General features: G+C 41.0%; 1 protein-coding gene across 2 annotated transcripts in view; it reads right to left on the bottom strand.

Moving 5' to 3' along the window:
- MEIOC (meiosis specific with coiled-coil domain) overlaps positions 1-14,666 on the bottom strand; it is a 64,251-nt gene that overhangs the window by 26,666 nt on the left and 22,919 nt on the right. For both annotated transcript variants that reach the window (XM_053713765.1, XM_053713766.1), the window contains exon 5: positions 13,830-13,964. In XM_053713765.1, coding sequence (XP_053569740.1) covers positions 13,830-13,964 — 135 coding nt within the window. The remainder of the gene's footprint in view (positions 1-13,829; positions 13,965-14,666) is intronic.

Raw genomic sequence — 14,666 nt, 5'->3', positions numbered from 1 at the left:
CTAACCTAGCCAATTGCAAGGTGGCGTCTAGGGTGAAAGAATTAGCCAATTTAAGAGCACGAATTCTGTCCATAATCTCCTCATAAGAAGAAGAATTACTAATAATCGCCTTTCCTAGCTCATCAAACTAGAAACACGCGGCTGCAGTGACAGGGACAATGCATGCAATTGGTTGTAGAAGGGAACCTTGCTGAACAAACATCTTTAGCAGACCTTCTAATTTTTTATCCATAGGATCTTGGAAAGCACAACTATCTTCTATGGGTATAGTGGCGCGCTTGTGTAGAGTAGAAACCGCCCCCTCGACCTTGGGGACTGTCTGCCATCAGTCCTTTCTGGGGTCGACTATAGGAAAACAATTTTATAAATATGGGGGGAGGTACTAAAGGTATACCGGGCCTGTCCCATTCTTTACTAACAATGTACGCCACCCGCTTGGATATAGGAAAAGCTTCGGGGGGCCCCGGGGCCTCTAAGAACTTTTCCATTTTACATAGTGGTTCTGGAATGACCAGATAATCACAATCATCCAAATTGGATAACACCTCCTTAAGCAGAGCGCGGAGATGTTCCAACTTAAATTTAAAAGTAATCACATCAGGTTCAGCTTGTTGAGAAATGTTTCCTGAATCTGAAATTTCTCCCTCAGACAAAACCTCCCTGGCCCCCTCAGACTGGTGTAGGGGCCCTTCAGGAACCATATCATCAGCGTTCTCATGCTCTACAGAATTTTCTAAAACAGAGCAGTCGCGCTTTCGCTGATAAGTGGGCATATTGGCTAAAATGTTTTTGATAGAATTATCCATTACAGCCGTTAAATGTTGCATAGTAAGGAGTATTGGCGCACTAGATGTACTAGGGGCCTCCTGTATGGGCAAGACTGGTGTAGACGGAGGGGATGATGCAGTACCATGCTTACTCCCCTCACTTGAGGAATCATCTTGGGCATCATTTTTACTAAATTTTTTTATGACATAAAATACATATAGTTAAATGAGAAGGAACCTTGGTTTCCCCACAGTCAGAACACAATCTATCTGGTAGTTCAGACATGTTAAACAGGCATAAACTTGATAACAAAGCACAAAAAAACGTTTTAAAATAAAACCGTTACTGTCACTTTAAATTTTAAACTAAACACACTTTATTACTGCAATTGCGAAAAAGTATGAAGGAATTGTTCAAAATTCACCAAAATTTCACCACAGTGTCTTAAAGCCTTAAAAGTATTGCACACCAAATTTGGAAGCTTTAACCCTTAAAATAACGGAACCGGAGCCGTTTTTATATTTAACCCCTTTACAGTCCCTGGAATCTGCTTTGCTGAGACCCAACCAAGCCCAAAGGGGAATACGATACCAAATGATGCCTTCAGAAAGACTTTTCTATGTAACAGAGCTCCACACACATGCAGCTGCATGCCATGCTGTCCTCAAAAACAAGTGCGCCATACCGGCGCGAAAATGAGGCTCTGACTATGATTAGGGAAAGCCCCTAAAGAATAAGGTGTCAAAAACAGTGCCTGCCGATATAATCATATCAAAATACCCAGAATAAATGATTCCTCAAGGCTAAATATGTGTTAATAATGAATCGATTTAGCCCAGAAAAAGTCTACAGTCTTAATAAGCCCTTGTGAAGCCCTTATTTACTATCTTAATAAACATGGCTTACCGGATCCCATAGGGAAAATGACAGCTTCCAGCATTACATCGTCTTGTTAGAATGTGTCATACCTCAAGCAGTAAGAGACTGCACACTGTTCCCCCAACTGAAGTTAATTGCTCTCAACAGTCCTGTGTGGAACAGCCATGGATTTTAGTTACGGTGCTAAAATCATTTTCCTCATACAAACAGAAATCTTCATCTCTTTTCTGTTTCTGAGTAAATAGTACATACCAGCACTATTTTAAAATAACAAACTCTTGATTGAATAATAAAAACTACAGTTAAACACTAAAAAACTCTAAGCCATCTCCGTGGAGATGTTGCCTGTACAACGGCAAAGAGAATGACTGGGGTAGGCGGAGCCTAGGAGGGATCATGTGACCAGCTTTGCTGGGCTCTTTGCCATTTCCTGTTGGGGAAGAGAATATCCCACAAGTAAGGATGACGCCGTGGACCGGACACACCTATGTTGGAGAAATAGGGTCTAACTCTCACTTTTCAGCCGCGACTTTTCCTATCTTTTCAATGGGATCTTTCTAACTCCGGTATTTAGAGTTGTGTCTGAAGTGAGCGTTAGACATCTAACGACAAAACTCCAGCCGCAGGAAAAAAGTCAGTAGTTAAGAGCTTTCTGGGCTAACGCCGGTTTATAAAGCTCTTAACTACTGTACTCTAAAGTACACTAACACCCATAAACTACCTATGTACCCCTAAACCGAGGTCCCCCCACATCGCCGACACTCGAATAATTTTTTTTAACCCCTAATCTGCCGACCGCCACCTACGTTATCCTTATGTACCCCTAATCTGCTGCCCCTAACACCGCCGACCCCTATATTTATTAACCCCTAACCTGCCCCCCACAACGTCGCCTCCACCTACCTACACTTATTAACCCCTAATCTGCCGACCGCAAAGCGCCGCCACCTACGTTATCCTTATGTACCCCTAATCTGCTGCCCCTAACACCGCCGACCCCTATATTATATTTATTAACCCCTAATCTGCCCCCCTCAACGTCGCCTCCACCTGCCTACACTTATTAACCCCTAATCTGCCGACCGGACCTGAGCGCTACTATAATAAAGTTATTAACCCCTAATCCGCCTCACTAACCCTATAATAAATAGTATTAACCCCTAATCTGCCCTCCCTAACATTGCCGACACCTAACTTCAATTATTAACCCCTAATCTGCTGACCGGAGCTCACCGCTATTCTAATAAATGTATTAACCCCTAAAGCTAAGTCTAACCCTAACACTAACACCCCCCTAAGTTAAATATAATTTAAATCTAACGAAATTAATTAACTCTTATTAAATAAATTATTCCTATTTAAAGCTAAATACTTACCTGTAAAATAAATCCTAATATAGCTACAATATAAATTATAATTATATTATAGCTATTTTAGGATTTATATTTATTTTACAGGTAACTTTGTATTTATTTTAACCAGGTACAATAGCTATTAAATAGTTAAGAACTATTTAATAGCTAAAATAGTTAAAATAATTACAAATTTACCTGTAAAAGAAATCCTAACCTAAGTTACAATTAAACCTAACACTAGACTATCAATAAATTAATTAAATAAACTACCTACAATTATCTACAATTAACCTAACACTACACTATCAATAAATTAATTAAATACAATTGCTACAAATAAATACAATTAAATAAACTAGCTAAAGTACAAAAAATAAAAAAGAACTAAGTTACAAAAAATAAAAAAATATTTACAAACATAAGAAAAATATTACAACAATTTTAAACTAATTACACCTACTCTAAGCCCCCTAATAAAATAACAAAGCCCCCCAAAATAAAAAAATGCCCTACCCTATTCTAAATTACTAAAGTTCAAAGCTCTTTTACCTTACCAGCCCTGAACAGGGCCCTTTGCGGGGCATGCCCCAAGAAATACAGCTCTTTTGCCTGTAAAAAAAAAATACAATACCCAAGCCCCCCAACATTACAACCCACCACCCACATACCCCTAATCTAACCCAAACCCCCCTTAAATAAACCTAACACTAAGCCCCTGAAGATCATCCTACCTTGTCTTCACCTCACCGGGTATCACACCGATCCGTCCAGAAGAGCTCCTCCGATGTCCTGATCCAAGCCCAAGCGGGGGGCTGAAGAGGTCCATGATCCGGCTGAAGTCTTCATCCAAGCGGGGCAGAAGAGGTCTTCCATCCGATTGAAGTCTTCATCCAAGCGGCATCCATCCGGAGCGAAGCGGCAGCATCCTGAAGACCTCCACCGCGGAACATCCATCCTGGCCGACGACTGAACGACGAATGACGGTTCCTTTAAATGACGTCATCCAAGATGGCGTCCCTCGAATTCCGATTGGCTGATAGGATTCTATCAGCCAATCGGAATTAAGGTAGGAATATTATGATTGGCTGATGGAATCAGCCAATCAGAATCAAGTTCAATCCGATTGGCTGATCCGATCAGCCAATCAGATTGAGCTCGCATTCTATTGGCTGTTCCGATCAGCCAATAGAATGCAAGCTCAATCTGATTGGCTGATTGGATCAGCCAATCGGATTGAACTTGATTCTGATTGGCTCGTTACCGACAAAACTCCAAATCTAGCCGTAAGTAACTACACTGCTTATCTATATGTGACAATCTCACATTTTGAGAACTACAATTTATCCCCCTTTTTATATATATGTTTTGTGTGAACGTAATTAATATTTATATATATTTTTAACATTATCAATAAAAGTTATATTTTAATACTCTCTGTGCTGCCTAAGAAAAACTGATACTTTAGGTCTCAATATAAGTGTGCCATACAGATATCTCTTTTCTCTCCTTCTTTACTTACATTTATCAAAGTAAGCCTAGAAACGCTGGGGTTTGTATGGGGTTTAGTTGCTCTGGACTTTGTAACAGGCGATTCTCTAATTATTTTTATTTTTATTTATTGAATGTGGGGCTGATGCTGGTAAAGTGCCAGAGTTGGAGGGTAAGGCTCTAACGGACTCCGGTGTTTGGCGGGGGCCTAGTTTTCGGTGTCTCAACTTTTTCCGGGTTGTGTTGTTTACCGCCCACGAAGGGCGGGGCCTAGTATTCGCGCACTTAAGCCGCGCAGTCGTTTGCTGATAGTGTTCCAGTCGGCAGCTTTTCATTACGGCTCCTAAGTCCGCTTGTTGCTAATATCTCACAAGCGATCTTAGGCACGCCGGTTCAGAGGGGAAAGTCTTGGTCCGTGGAGGCAGGTAGGACCTGCAGCGGAGCTGCGGCGAGGTGACTGATAATTTTGGTGTGCCAGTGTGTTTTTCTTTTAAGACAGTGTCTACTTGCAGGGAGTGTGGGATATATCTTTAACCATATTTCTCCTTAATTGATTTTAAGTATCGTTCGTTTATAAACTGTGACAGTTTGGTTTTAAAGAAACAGTGCACACTTTTTCTATATATATTGGGGCTGATTATCTGTTAGGATTTCTAGCCATATTTTTTTCTGTTACACGACCAAGCTAGTTTTTGCTTACTGTTATCATGGATGATCTTAAACACAGTACCTGTCCTATGTGTTTAGATGCCATTGTGGAACCCCCTGTTACGCTTTGTCCCTCATGTATTGAGAGGGCCTTACAGTGTAGAGAGCAGATTTTCTTTAATAAAGATATATCTAAGGAAGGTTCTCAGACTGATGAGATTCAGGGTATGCTGCAACTTTCTCCCCAAGCGTCACAGCCTTTAACGCCCGCTCAGGCGACGCCATGTTCTTCAACTGCGTCGGCTTCATTCACTCTGCAGGATATAGCTGCAGTTATGTCATCCACTCTTTCAGAAGTTTTATCTAAATTGCCAGTGTTACAAGACAAACGCAGTAGGAAAGAGGCCCAGGTGGTCCCTGCAACTTCTGATGCTTTGATGGCGATGTACCCTCCCAGGGCTCTGAATTGGGGGGTATGGAGGCTCTGTCTGAGGGGGAACTTTCTGACTCAGGAAGCGCATTGCCCCCGACTGATTCGGACGTGATGTCCTTCAGATTTAAGCTTGAACACCTCCGCCTGTTGCTTCGAGAGGTTTTGGTGACTCTGGACAACTGTGACTCTACTGTGGTCCCTCCAGAGAAATTGAGTAAGATGGAGAGATATTTGGAGGTTCCTTCTTATTCTGATGTTTTTCATGTTCCTAAGAGAATTTCGGAAATTATTGCTAGGGAATGGGAAAGACCGGGTATTCCGTTCTCCCCTTCCCCTATTTTTAAGAAAATGTACCCTATAGCTGACACCGTTCGGGATTCTTGGCAGACGATCCCTAAGGTGGAGGGAGCTGTCTCTACCCTGGCTAAGCGTACGACTATCCCTATCGAGGACAGTTGTGCTTTCAAAGACCCCATGTATAAGAAGTTGGAGGGTCTTCTCAAAAAACTATATGTTCATCAAGGGTTTCTATTGCAACCGACGGCCTGCCTTGTAACAGTCACGACTGCGGCTGCTTTTTGGTTTGACACTCTACAAGAGTCTCTTAGGACTGAGACTTCTTTAGAAGAAATACAGGATAGAATTAAGGCCCTTAACCTGGCTAATTCTTTTATCACGGATGCCTCCTTTCAGATCACCAAATTGGCGGCTAAGAGTTCAGGATTCTCCATCTTAGCACGAAGAGCCTTATGGTTAAAATCTTGGTCTCCGGAGGTGTCCTCTAAATCCAAGCTCTTGGCTATTCCTTTCAAGGGAAAGACCCTGTTCGGGCCTGACTTGAAAGAGATCATTTCTGACATTATGGGAGGTAAGGGTCACCTCCTCCCTCAAGATAAAACATCTAAGCAAAGGGGATGACGGAGTAATTTTCGTTCCTTTCAAAATTTCAAGGGAGTCCCCTCTTCCTCTTCCGCTAAACAGGAAGGGAATTATTCACAAGCCAAGTCCACCTGGAGACCCAACCAGGCTTGGAACAAGGGTAAACAACCTAAGAAGTCTGCTGCTGCTCCCAAGACAGCATGAAGGGGCGGCTCCCGATCCGGGACCGGATCTAGTTGAGGACAGACTTTCTCTCTTTGTCCAGGCTTGGATAAGAGACGTTCAGGATCCCTGGACACTAGAAATTGTGTCTCAAGGTTATCAGTTGGAGTTAAAAAAATTCCTTCCCCAGAGGAAGATTTCTTCTTTCACGATTATCTGGTGACCAGATAAAAAGAGAGGCGTTCTTACGCTGTGTAAGAGATCTCTCCTCCACGGGAGTAATATGCCCCGTTCCAATACGGGAACAGGGGCAGGGGTTTTACTCAAATCTCTTTGTAGTTCCCAAAATAAAGGGAACGTTCCGACCAATTTTAGATCTCAAAAGTCTAAACAAGTTTCTCAGAGTTCCATCCTTCAAGATGGAAACTATTCGGACCATTCTTCCGTTGATCCAGGAGGGTCAATTTATGACTACCGTGGATCTAAAGGATGCATATCTTCATGTTCCTATCCACAGAGATCATCACAAGTTCCTGAGGTTTGCCTTTCTGGACATTTTCAGTTTGTGGCCCTTCCTTTCGGTCTGGCCACGGCACCCAGAATTTTCACAAAGGTTCTGGAGTCTCTGCTGGCGGTTCTCAGGCCGCGGGGCATTGCAGTGGCACCTTATCTGGACAATATTTTGATCCAGGCGTCGTCTTATCAGCTAGCAAAGTCCCATACAGACATTGTTCTGTCCTTTCTAAGGACTCACGGGTGGAAGGTGAATCTAGAAAAGAGTTCACTAACTCCACAGACAAGGGTTCCTTTCCTGGGAACTCTAATCAACTCTCTATCCATGAAGATCTTTTTGACGGAAGTCAGAAATTTAAAGATTCTGAATACATGCCGATCCCTTCAGTCCAATCCTCGGCCGTCAGTGGCTCAGTGTATGGAAGTAATTGGATTGATGGTGGCAGCAATGTACATCATTCCGTTTGCTCGTTTTCATCTCAGACCTCTACAACTGAGAATGCTCAGACAGTGGAATGGAGATTATGCCAATTTGTCTCCTCAAATAGATCTAGATCAGGAGACAAGGGACTCTCTTCTGTGGTGGTTGTTGCTGGATCATCTGTCCCAGGGGACATGCTTCCGCAGACCCTCATGGGAGATAGTGACAACGGATGCCAGTCTGATAGGATGGGGAGCAGTCTGGAATTCCTTGAAGGCTCAAGGTGTGTGGACTCGATCGGAGTCTCTAATTCCCATCAACATTCTGGAATTGAGGGCAATATTCAATGCGCTTCAGGCTTGGCCTCAGTTGGCTTCGACCAAACTGTAGCTAACATCAATCATCGGGGAGGAACAAGGAGTTCCTTAGCGATGACAGAAGTAGCCAGGATAATTCAGTGGGCGGAGACTCACTCTTGTTATCTGTCGGCAATCCACATCCATGAGTGGACAATTGGGAGGCGGATTTTTTGAGCAGACGTTTCATCCGGGTGAATGGGAACTCCACCCGGAGGTATTTGCCAACCTGATTCTCAGATGGAGCAGGCCGGAGCTGGATCTTATGGCGTCTCGTTAGAATGCCAAGCTCCCGAGATACGGATCCAGGTCCAGGGATCCTCAGGCCGAACTGATAGATGTTGGCAGTGCCTTGGTCGTTCAACCTAGCTTATGTGTTCCCTCTGTTTGCTCTCCTTCCCCGGGTGATTGCTCGAGTCAAACAGGAGAGGGCTTCAGTGATTCTTATTGCTCCTGCGTGGCCTCGCAGGACTTGATATGCCAATCTGGTGGATATGTCATCTCTGCCACCGTGGAAGCTTCCATTGAGGCAGGACCTTCTCATTCAGGGACCCTTCCATCATCCAAATCTAATTTCTCTGCAGCTGACTGCTTGGAGATTGAACGCTTGATTTTATCTAAGCGAGGGTTCTCTGATTCGGTCATTGATACCTTGATTCAGGCACGTAAACCTGTTACTAGAAAAATTTACCGTAAGATATGGCGTAAATATCTTTATTGGTGTGAATCCAAGGGCTTCTCATGGAGTAAGGTTAGGATTCCCAGGATTTACCTTTTCTCCAGGAAGGATTGGAGAAAAGGTTGTCATCAAATTCCTTAAGGGACAGATTTCTGCTTTGTCTATTTTGCTACACAAGCGTCTGGCAGATGTTCCAGATGTACAATCTTTTTGTCAGGCTCTGACTAGAATCAGGCCTGTGTTTAGACCAATTGCTCCTCCTTGGAGTTTGAACTTAGTTCTTAATGTTCTTCAAGGGGTTCCGTTTGAACCTATGCCTTCCATAGATATTAAGTTGTTATCTTGGAAAGTTTTATTTTTGTTTGCTATTTCTTCTGCTCGCAGAGTTTCTGAGCTTTCGGCATTACAATGGGATTCTCCTTATCTTATTTTCCATGCAGATAAGGTAGTGTTGCGTACCAAACCTGGTTTTATTCCTAAGGTGGTTTCAAATAAAAATATTAAAGGGCCACTGTAAGTAAATATTTTCTATGCCTGTTAGTAACTAAGTACCCCAAATACGCTTTTTATCAATAGCATTTCATTAACATATCTCTACCGTATATCAGAAATCTTGTCTGCAAATTTAATTGTTTTCCAAACCCACTCCGTGAGTATCCTTTGCTCTGTACCAATTCGTTTACAATACCTAGGTTTCAAAATGGCGCTTTAAACACAAAGTTATTGGTTTAAGTATTTTGAACATGCAGTGCTGAAAATAGTGAGCAGGATAACGTGACATCATCGGCGAATAAAAGATATAACTTTTAGAACGTTATGAAACTTCGTTTGAGAAAATATAGGTCAGTAGGATTTAATTAATGTTTATTAACTTTAATATGTTAGTTGTTTAGCTTAAAAATTATAACAGAAAGTAATCCTTTAATCAGGAAATTGTTGTTCCTTCCTTGTGTCCTAACCCTTCTTCTAAGAAGGAGCAACTGTTACATAATTTGGACGTGGTCCGTGCCTTGAAGTTTTACTTACAGGCAACTAAGGAGTTTTGTCAATCTTTTTCCCTGTTTGTTGTTTTTTCTGGGAAACGTAGGGGTCAGAAAGCTACGGCTACCTCTCTTTCTTTTTGGCTGAAGAGTATCATTCATTTTGCATATGAGACTGCTGGACAGCAGCCTCCTGAACGAATTACGGCTCATTCCACTAGGGATGTGGCTTCCTCATGGGCATTTAAACATGATGCTTCTGTGGAACAGATTTGCAAAGCTGCGACTTGGTCGTCTCTTCACACTTTTTCCAAATTTGATACTTTTTGGGAGAAAGGTTCTTGCAAGCAGTGGTGCCTTCCGTTTATGTTCCATGTCTTGTCCCTCCCGTTTCATCAGTGTACTATAGCTTTGGTATTGTATCCCACAAGTAAGGATGAAATCCGTGGACTCATCGTATCTTGTAAAAGAAAAGGGAAATTTATTATTACCTGATAAATTTGTTTCTTTTACGATACGATGAGTCCACGGCCCTCCCTGTTGTTTATGAGACAGGTCTTTATTTTTGTTAAACTTCAGTCACCTCTGCTCCTTGGCTTTTCCTTTCTCTTCCTAACTTCGGTCGAATGACTGGGTTGGGAGGGAAGGGAGGAGCTATTTATGCAGCTCTGCTGTGGAGCTCTTTGCCTCCTCCTGCTGACCAGGAGGCGATATCCCACAAGGATGAAATCCGTGGACTCATCGTATCATAAAAGAAACAAATTTATCAGGTAAGAATACATTTCCCTTTTTTTTTTTTTTTTTAACTCTCGATGACGTTTTTAGCTTGTCCAATTGAAAAACGGGCCGTCCAAGGAGGCGGATAATCCAAGGAGGCGGATGACGTGGGGTGACGGCCACCTAACGGCCAGGTTTTCAATTGGTCAAACTAAAAACGTGATCAAGAATGAAAAAAATAACAAAAACAGGTCGAATTTGTAAAGCGTCGGGTATCTATTTATAGCGCCGATAACTTGTTTAATAATAAGATTAATAAAAAATGATGAATTAAACTCCTATTGATTGTGTACAAAAAGTAAAATAGTCGATCGGCATGAAGGAAAGTTAAGCTTCACTTTAAAGTGAAAGTTAACTTACAATGTTTGCGATCCACAGTTATATTGTTTACCCAAAAATAATATCAGTTTCATTCATCATTTTTTTCCTATTTTTCTATTTACAGAGTTATCGCCGCAATAAATTACATTTTTTCTATCTCCTAAATCAGCCCGTTATTTACTCATTTTTTTCTGCCTTGGTCACGTTTTCTATCTACCCAATTGAAATTCTGGCCGTTAGGCGCCCGTCAAACTACGTCACCCTCCCACATCTTAGTCTGCACATGCGCACCTTTTTTCCGACTAATTGTGTTTAGAGCGCGTTCCAGTTTCGCGCATGTGCATTAGCGTGCTCCTGTTTTGGATACCGGTATCGCTGCGGAGCGCATGCGCGTTAAACTGTGACACGACGATTCGTGCATGCGCATTAGAAAGGGACTTCGTGCACGAGCATTAGAAATACGTATAGAGCGTGTGGGACCACTCTATATGTCAAATTACAGAAATAGAGGGTGGGAGGAGTTCGCCCAGCAACGGTAATAGAAAATATATAGATAAAAAGTCTAATTTTGGAAAAAAAAAATATTTAAAAAAGTTAGTGACCATATTGCTGTTAGTATTTTGCTCTGATGGATGAATTCTGGAGCTATTAACTTCACTTTAAAGTCAAAATTACATTTTCATTATTAAAGGGACATGAAATTTTTTTTTCTTTCATGATTCAGAGGGAGCATGTCATTTTAAATAACTTTCTTTTTTACTTTTGTTTATCAAATTTGCCTTTGTTGAAGTAGCAGTAATGCACTACTGGGAGCTAGCTGGACACATCAGGTGAGCCAATGACAAGATGGACATCTTTGTAGCCACCAATATGCAGCTATCTCCTAATTGTTGCTACTGAGCCTAACTAGGTATGTTTTTTAACAAAGGATGCCAAAAGAACAAAGCAAATTAAATAACATTATCTTAGTCAAACTATTCAACATAATATTGCCGGTGAAATTTGATTAAAAAAAGAGGGTTTTTCAGACCGCCGCTCTTGCTCTACTGAGCGGATCTGGTTTTCCCACTAAGGGCAGCTGTCTAGTCACAGCCCGGCCCGATCACGCCATTACACTCAATGCAGCTCGCTCCTGCTCTGTCTGATAGCGGGAGCGGGCTACATTGAGTGTAATGGCGTTATCGGGCCGGGCTGTGACTAGACAGCTGCCCAGATGCGCTCAGGGGGAAAACCAGACCCGCTCAGTAGAGTAAGAGCGGCGGTCTGAAAACCCTCTTTTTTTAATCAAATTTCACCGGCAATATTATGTTACATAAAGTTTGGCTAAGATAATGTTATATAATTCTGCACATAGTGCAGAATTATATAACATTATTTTCTAGGTTTACTGCCCCTTTAAATATGCATGCTCTATCTGCATCAGAAAAGTTTAAAAAGGGATAGAAAGATCAAAAATAAAATAAACATGAGTGCATTTCAATTTGAAATAGAAGCATTTTTTCAATATACTTCCATTAGGAAAAATGCTTCTAGTAAAAGTTGCTACTGGTTTTCAGTGGCATACGCACATATCCTGTGCACCAGTATTTAAACACCATGCCTGCTCAGAGAGTCAGCCGTGACTTCTATGACAGAAATTATGTCTTTAGAAGCGATACACACCACCAACAGCTCTCTGAGAAGGCGTGGCGTTTACATACTGGTGCACAATTGTTAAAGGGACAGTAAACCTAAAAAATAATGTTATATAATTCTGCACATAGTGCAGAATTATATAACATTATTTTAGTGCTATTGTTATAAAAGCTTTTTTTGCCTTTGAATTTTTTTAAAATATGCCGCTTTTACAGACCCGCTCTCTGCTGAGTGGGTCTGTTTTTTTTACTCAGCGCATCGGGCCAGCTGTATAGTCACAGCCCGGCCCGACCGCGCCATAGCATTAAGTGCAGATCGCTCCTGCTGTCAGACTATACAGCTGCCCCGATGCTCTGAGTAAAAAAAACAGACCCGCTCAGCAGAGAGCGGGTCTGTAAAAGCGGCATATTTTTTAAAAATTCAAAGGCAAAAAAAGCTTTTATAACAATAGCACTAAAATAATGTTACATAATTCTGCACTATGTGCAGAATTATATAACATTATTTTTTAGGTTTACTGACACTTTAAGTTTGCATTCTTTATTTGAATCATGGCAGTTTAGTTTTAAAGGGACACTGAATACATTTTATGCACCTTCCTTTAATTATGAGTGCTGCCATTATGGAACCTAGATTACACTTCCAGTATCTGAAGGAGATTAACAGGTCACCAATGGAATGCAGTGAAAGATAGATTTCAACATGGCAGCACCCATAACTAGAAGGAGGCGGGAATAACCTCAGTACTATACTTATATATTAAGAATTTAGTGTTTACTGTCCCTTTAAATGTCACATCCCAGTAAGAAACTAAAGTAAAATAAAGCATGTTGAAACCTTAGTATATTCACACTTTATAGGCTGTGCCTCTGTATTTATTAGCAATTCCTATCCCAAACTGGAACCTACACTGCAGTGCTCCTCTGATTAGCCTAAACCACAAAACTGGCATGCACACACTATGTCTTACCTGTGTAAAACAGGCAATACGAAGTAAAAGAGTGAGCATAAGGATGAACCTTGATTTTAACCTCTATATTAAAGGGAGAGTAAACACTGAGATTGTAATATAAAATGCGTAATTACGTGCAATCAAACAACTTTGCAATATACTTTATATATTTTTTGCCCCTTTTCCTGTAATTTACTTTTAAAAATTGTGACTTTCCCATCCTGAAAACTGAAAGAGAAAAGCCTAACCCTGCCACTTACCTGTTCCTAATTTGCAGTTCGTTATTTTAAAATTTCTTATTAATCCAAGATTTTTTAACACAATGGCTGTGACTATCCCTGTCTTCTCCACACAACTCCAGATTGGCTCCTCCAATAAGGAAATTGGTGGGTAGAGCTTGATGATTAAAAACAACTGCAGCAAGCATAGTATTAATCTGTTCTAATGATGTTCAGACTCTGCTGATATGTAAACCTACTGAAAGATTGCAGAAAAAAATGTAATTGCAAGGTGTTTACTGTTCCTTTAAGTTATTTTTCAATAAAGATTATATAAAAAAAAAAAAAAGACACACGTTACTTACCCTAGCCTGCTCTCTTGACTGATCCACAATTAAGCGGTCAACTCTGGATGGATTTGTAGGAAGCCTGGGGACTGTTGAACTGTAAGAGCTAGAAACTCGATTCCCAGGAAAGTTTCTGGCGAGGTCCGCTTCCGACTTTAAAGAGAAATACAATAAATATATAATGTACATAGCATGCTAACAACTGCAACCACCTCCTAGGACACCCCCCCACACACACACACACAAAAAAACTACAATTTAGAATTACGTCAAATTTTGTTTTCAAAGTATGGTTGAGTTTTTTATATAATCTTTTAGATAAATGGGGACCGCAAATTGGTATTTAGAAGCCTTAAAGGGACACTGAACGCAAAGCTTTTCTTTCATGATTCAGATAGATCATGCAATTTTAAGCAACTTTCTAATTTACTCCTATTATCAATTTTTCTTTGTTCTCTTGCTATCTTTATTTGAAAAAGATAGCATCTAAGCTATTTTCTGGTTTAAGACTCTGGACAGCACTTTTTTATTGGCGGATGAATTTATCCACCAATCAGCAAGGACAACCCAGGTTGTTCACTAAAATGGGCCGGCATCTAGACTTACATTCTTGCATTTTAAATAAAGATACCAAGAGAATAAAGTAAATTTGATAATAGGAGTAAATTAGAAAGCTGCTTAAAATGTCATGCTCTATTTGAATCACGAAAGAAAAAAATTGGGTTTAGTGTCCCTTTAAGGGCCAAAATGTATGGCTACACACAAATAATATATATCCAAAAAACGTCTGATCTATGGCTCCCTGGCTCCTGGGTTTGTCAAGCCCTGCTAGAATCCAAGCAAAGCAACATAGTG

This window comes from Bombina bombina, chromosome 5 (assembly GCF_027579735.1).
Source record: "Bombina bombina isolate aBomBom1 chromosome 5, aBomBom1.pri, whole genome shotgun sequence".
NCBI lineage: Eukaryota > Metazoa > Chordata > Amphibia > Anura > Bombinatoridae > Bombina > Bombina bombina.
The sequence above is the reverse complement of the archived record's forward strand: the minus strand, read 5'-3'. Positions and strand labels throughout refer to the sequence as shown.